General features: G+C 34.4%; 1 protein-coding gene across 4 annotated transcripts in view; it reads left to right on the top strand.

The window, feature by feature from the left end:
• Positions 1 to 5,459, top strand: part of slgA (proline dehydrogenase slgA) — a 71,624-nt gene extending 66,165 nt beyond the window's left edge. For all 4 annotated transcript variants that reach the window (XM_073976647.1, XM_073976646.1, XM_073976645.1 and 1 more), the window contains 7 exons: positions 657 to 721; positions 830 to 1,008; positions 1,078 to 1,252; positions 3,107 to 3,268; positions 3,344 to 3,535; positions 3,600 to 3,777; positions 3,864 to 5,459. In XM_073976647.1, coding sequence (XP_073832748.1) covers positions 657 to 721; positions 830 to 1,008; positions 1,078 to 1,252; positions 3,107 to 3,268; positions 3,344 to 3,535; positions 3,600 to 3,777; positions 3,864 to 4,069 — 1,157 coding nt within the window. In that variant the 3' untranslated portion in view covers positions 4,070 to 5,459. The remainder of the gene's footprint in view (positions 1 to 656; positions 722 to 829; positions 1,009 to 1,077; positions 1,253 to 3,106; positions 3,269 to 3,343; positions 3,536 to 3,599; positions 3,778 to 3,863) is intronic.
• Positions 5,460 to 6,000: the final 541 nt, after the last annotated feature.

Genomic DNA, 6,000 nt, shown 5'->3' on the forward strand with positions numbered 1-6,000 from the left:
GTTCAGGGTCATCTTTATTACCGTCAATATTTGATGTAAAAATCTTAATAAAAATGTACATTGTGACAGTTTTATGTGTATTTGATGAATTTGTTTTTGTTTTATTAAACAAATAAATTTATTTAATTTATTTGATATTTTCTTGTTATTTGTGGATACATACGTTGATCATAAATGTTTATTTTTGTTTAAGCATATATTTCTATGTCCGTTTATTCTTAAATACCGCCCACGCATACGCTGACCAATGCGAAACATAAACAAAGTGTGAAAAGAAATGGTTCTGTCTATCTATACACAGTATATGTACATACATATGTACATTTGACCAAGTTAGAGAGAAAGTTCGATAGGTCCATATGTATATTTGGACCTTGACCTAAATACATATAAAAATAATAAATCTAAATGATTTCTGTATATATAGATATTTAAGATTGTGCCTCTGTTGTGAGTGGAACATAAACATACATATGTATGTAGCTACTAAGAATGTATTTATCATTAGGTTCTTAAATACACATATTCCCTTGTTGTTTTTTTTTTTAATTTTCCTAATTGACGCTCTGGTATCGCTGCCATCAATGTTCTGCACACTTTATGATCATGTCATTAGTAATTGTTTTCTTTCTTTTTACGATGTCTGTTATTTTTAGGCGCTACCTTTGGTACCGGTATTACAGCCATCAAATTAACCGCCCTGGGTCGTCCTCAGCTCTTGGTATGTAATAATCATGGGCCGGCACGCAATCCCATTGAGTTTATTGTTTATGCTTCATTCATTGTGCTAAAATTTATTTTATTATCATTATTGTCCGTTATTTTTTAGCTGCAATTGTCAGAGGTCATTATGCGCACACGTAAATACATGGAGGACATGGTTGGTGGACAAGGTAATGTCTTAACCCACCACAAGACAATTAAGGATTTGGAAAAATATTATGCCAGTTTGGGGGACAATAAAAATGTTAAAGATTTCTTGAAAAATGTTACCTCCGATAAAGAAGGGTACGATTTTCTTAATTCTATTTTAAGTTTTTGTACAATAGCGTAATAATTGAAAAATTTTTATTTCAGTATTTTGCATTTGTTTCCCTGGTCCGGTATTGTAGATGAAGATTCACAGCTTAGTGATACCTTCAGAGTACCCGATCCAAAAACTGGTCAAATGCGTCGTTTGATCTCACAAATTCCGCCCAAAGAGGAAGAAATGTTTAGAAATATGATTCGTCGTTTAAATACTATTGTTAAGGTATGTATGAGACGTGGAAATGTTTTCTTATTTAATTGTTTATGGGCCCCCAAGGATTAGGGTCCCTGATGTCAAAACGGATTATTTTGTCAGGCTCATATCCTTCAAACCGTTAAGAATTTTTATTTACTCTCAAAGGCAAAAATACAACATAACATAACTGCTAAATGTGTATATTCTGCTGATTAATAGCTGTGTGATAACCGGCTGGTTCTAGGATATTTAAATGCGCATCATAAATTATGGCATTCAACCCTAGGAACTAACTAGGGATGCAAAGAGCTGGTTGATCAAGTATGTAACTCGACATTTTGTACCGTGAACGAGGACTCGCCTACCAGGATTAAAGGAGATTGCCATAGTTCGCCTGAGATATATATTGTGTTACTTGGTCTGACGAGTGGCGTGAATTGGCGACCTGCCATTTCCCTTTGGTCGGATCATCTTTCATTTCCATCAATAGAATACCGTAATTTCGTTAACCATGGGAAAGCCTATTGCCAAATATTTTGAGAATACACCAAGCAACGCTTCAAAGAGGAATTTCCGAGACATCATAACTGCTGGACCTAATATCCCAGCAGAGGAGATGAGATTCGCCGTACGAACCCTTGCGACGCCAGAGTCAAAGAACTGCCAATTGATGTTTTAGCACAAGCGGAAAAGTGAGCACAAGCAAAAAAGTGGCTAGAGCATCTAATGTGCTGCAACATTGGAACCCGTAGTAGTAAATCGTTAAAAATGGTTAGGGAGTAAATCTGCCATGTTTAACGGCTTGGTTGTGACATATCCTAAGAGGAGAGCATGTTATGTTATCTTTAACTTGTACCTTTCTGCATTGCAGATGATTTCGTACTCGGATGTACGGTCTCACCGTTGATGACATTTGTGCCAGGCTAACACCAAATATGAAATATGCACCATTTAGTCAACAACAAAAACACTGTCAACACTGGAGCATGAAGCTCCCACTGATCGGGCAGGTCGATGGGCCAATAATTTCGACCACCAAAAGTGCTAGGGGTCACATTCGACAGCATATGCAATTCGTCCGTACATGTAGGGGAGCAGATATAGAAACCTTGTTTACCACATGCAACACAATAGGTTGGTCTGTGGTAAGCTATGCGGTTCCCCACCCCAGCAGGGTGTCTCCTAATGTCTTCATTTACATAAAGATACTAGTATCGGCAAAACCCATCCACATCACCATCTAGTGGATAGGAACCCCCGCCCAGGTATGCCAGAAAGAACTTTATGATCTAGAGATGGAGATCCAGTAGACAGAAGACTTTTTGATGTCGTCCCTTTCGACTTTTTAAGCTCTTCTATAGTAGACAAAAAGGCATTTGAAATCTTCTATAGTAGAAAGAAGTTCATTTAGGGTCATCTCTAGTTGAGTGAAGATCTTTATGGTTCTTCTCTAGTTGAGAGAAGATCTTTATGGTTCTTCTCTAGTAGACAGAAGACCTTTTAAGTTCTTCTCTATACTAGACAGAAGGCCTTTTAAGGTCTTCGCTAGTAGCTAGAAAACCTTCTAAGGGGGTCTCTATTAGAGAGAAGACCTTTTAGGGTCTTTTTTAGTAGACAGAACACCTTTTAAGTTATTGGTTAGTAGACAGAAGATTTTTTAAATTCTTCTATAGTAGACAGAATATCTTTAGGGGTCTTCTCTAGTGGACAGAAGACCTTTTAAAAACTTCTTTATTAGACAGAATACCTTTTAAGCGCAGGATATGGTATAAGATGGCAAGTAAAACCCATACAAAAGTTAATTCAACAAAAATCTCTAATGTAAACATGTTATAACACAAAAAAGAACTTAATTATATTATATAACCCTTTCCATTGTAGACTGCAGCTGAATTGGATGTTCGCATTATGATTGATGCTGAACAAACATACTTCCAACCAGCCATATCCCGTATTACACTTGAAATGATGCGTAAATACAACAAAGACAAGGCAATTGTATTCAATACATACCAGTGTTATTTGCGTGAAGCATTCCGTGAGGTAAGTCCTTAAATAAATATATCAAGTTTTTAATAAAAAAAATCCTTTTGTTACTATCCATTTTATATTTTGTAGGTAAATACCGATTTGGAACAAGCCAAACGTCAAGATTTCTATTTTGGCGCCAAATTGGTGCGTGGTGCATACATGGAACAAGAACGCGCCAGAGCTCAAGCATTAGGCTATCCTGATCCAGTGAATCCCAGTTATGAGGCTACTACCGAAATGTACCATAAAACATTAACCGAATGTTTGAGACGAATCAAAGTAAAACCATTTGAAATATAATTTGTTTTAGCGAGATTGAATGTAACCGTTTTCTTTAATTTAGATACTCAAAGATAATGGTGAAGATGCCAAGAAAATCGGTATTATGGTAGCATCCCACAACGAGGACACAGTTCGTTATGCCATTGAGAAAATGAAGGAAATTGGTATTTCACCAGAGGATAAAGTCATATGCTTTGGTCAATTGTTGGGCATGTGCGATTATATTACTTTCCCATTAGGTAAGAGGGCTTGAAGTTCGAATATTTTAAACTAATACTAACAACAAAAATACAACAACTACTAAAAATCTTCTATTTGTTTAAAGGTCAAGCTGGTTACTCGGCCTATAAGTATATACCGTACGGTCCCGTACAAGAAGTCTTGCCATATCTCTCGCGTAGAGCACAAGAGAACAAGGGCGTACTGAAGAAAATTCAAAAGGAGAAACGTTTGTTACTTGCCGAAATACGTCGACGACTGATGCGCGGTCAATTGTTTTACAAACCCAAAGGCAATTATGTGCCCATATAAATACTACAACTCCTCCTGCTCACCCAAAAGTCCACAATAACAACTACATGCCATATAATGTCATTATTTAGAGAAAGAAATGTCGATTATCTTAAAATTTAAAACCCGAAACATGATGTAAACAACTGTAAAGCATACACACTTGCAATTGAATGGAACGACGAATCCTACTACATAACTTTTCACACACGCATATATAACTTTTTTAGAGGCTTAAATGAATCTCGGATTGGAAAACAACTCAAATAAGCCACCTATCAAGGCTAAATGCATATTTATTCACACAAATACCAACCAACAACATATAATTATCTGAGGATTTTTTTAATTTTATAAAACTAACGGACTTAAGCCTATGTGTGTTAACTAAATATTTATTATAGAGTTAAATGTAATATTTATGTAATTTATGAAAAGAAAATGCCTCAATGAATGTGAATAGTTTAAGGTCTTGTCGTGTGGTTTTCTAATGATGTGTGTTTATGGAAGTTTTAAACTGTTTTGTATTTTCATTGAAGCAAAGAAACGTTACTTTTATTCTAAAGACATAGAAACATTCGAGAAATAAATCGCCGACATGATAATGCTGAAATTGCAGACAGACTATCTATATCCATGAGCACATACACATCATTATTTATCCTTGTGAAAAAAAACGAATGCTCGAATATTATTACATTACTTCCTTCTCCGTTATGAACAGTTATATTTAAAATTTAACATGCCACGTGGTTAGTTAAAATTAATTAGAAAATTATAACATGAAAATTATGAATCTCTTGTTTTTTTAAGTTGAACAAAAAATACTTTTGAGAATGTCCCATTGATTATTATTTTAAAAAGGTTCTTTTAATCGCTATATTTAGATTTGTATTTGTCATTTAAATGTATGTCCATGTATGGTTTGTATCATTCGTAAACATTAAGCTTTGCCCAATTCTCAGTCACTCAACCACCCACACATCTTCACTTATGTTTGTAAAATCTTAGTTATTTTAAAATTGATTTTTAAAATAATTTAAGCATTGCCGTATTATTTCTTGTAAAAACCAACCCCCTTCCCCTATAAAAAAGCAGAAACCAACATTTATTTGCATGTAAAAAAAAAAACTACAAAAACTACAAAACTAAATTTTACATATTTATAATTTTTCCAGTTTTTAATTATTATACAAAATACCATTTTTAATTTTAATTATTATGTATTATTATTATTACTTTTATTCGTACAGCTGTATGTTAATTAAATTGTTTTATTCTTTTTGTTTAAAAAATATTTTATTATTTAATAATAGTATTCATTTTAAAAATGTGTGTTTTTTCTCTTAATTTTATTGAAAAAACACTTTTTGTCAGGAAATACAAATAAACAGAAAAAAAATACAATTAATTGGAAAATAGTTTTTTTTTTATTATTTGAATCTTTAATGTTGCGAAGGTCCAATGAACATTTGTCCTTTGAGCAAAACTGAGAAAAGATGTCCATTCCTCTCTATTTGTTACTTTACTTTTCCAATTTCGAAGAATGTGGTTTTCGATCTCGTCTTGCACTTGTTAACACCATAGAAACATTGCCTTCCCAGTTCTGCGTGTACCACCATGCGGCCCAAATTTATAGCCTTCATAGCTGGTTCATTATGGCCTAGCCAACGCAATCGTTGTATCTTGATACGTTTAACTATACTGTTGTCGTTATATAGCCGATACAGCTCGTGGTTCATACGACGTCGATATTCAACGTCAACGCATATTAGCCCGTAGATCCTTCGAAGAATTTATCTCTCAAATACACGAAGACACTGCTTTTTATGCGTACATTAGCACCCAGGCTTCGGCTATGGACGCATTGCTAGTCGATACCATAAACTTTTAGTTGTCGCAGTGTGCTACCGCAACCACTTTAAAAGAATTTTGCTCTCAAACACATCAAG

Source organism: Musca autumnalis, unplaced genomic scaffold (genome assembly GCF_047663935.1).
Source record: "Musca autumnalis isolate F117 unplaced genomic scaffold, ASM4766393v1 scaffold_3, whole genome shotgun sequence".
Classification (NCBI taxonomy): Eukaryota; Metazoa; Arthropoda; class Insecta; order Diptera; family Muscidae; genus Musca; species Musca autumnalis.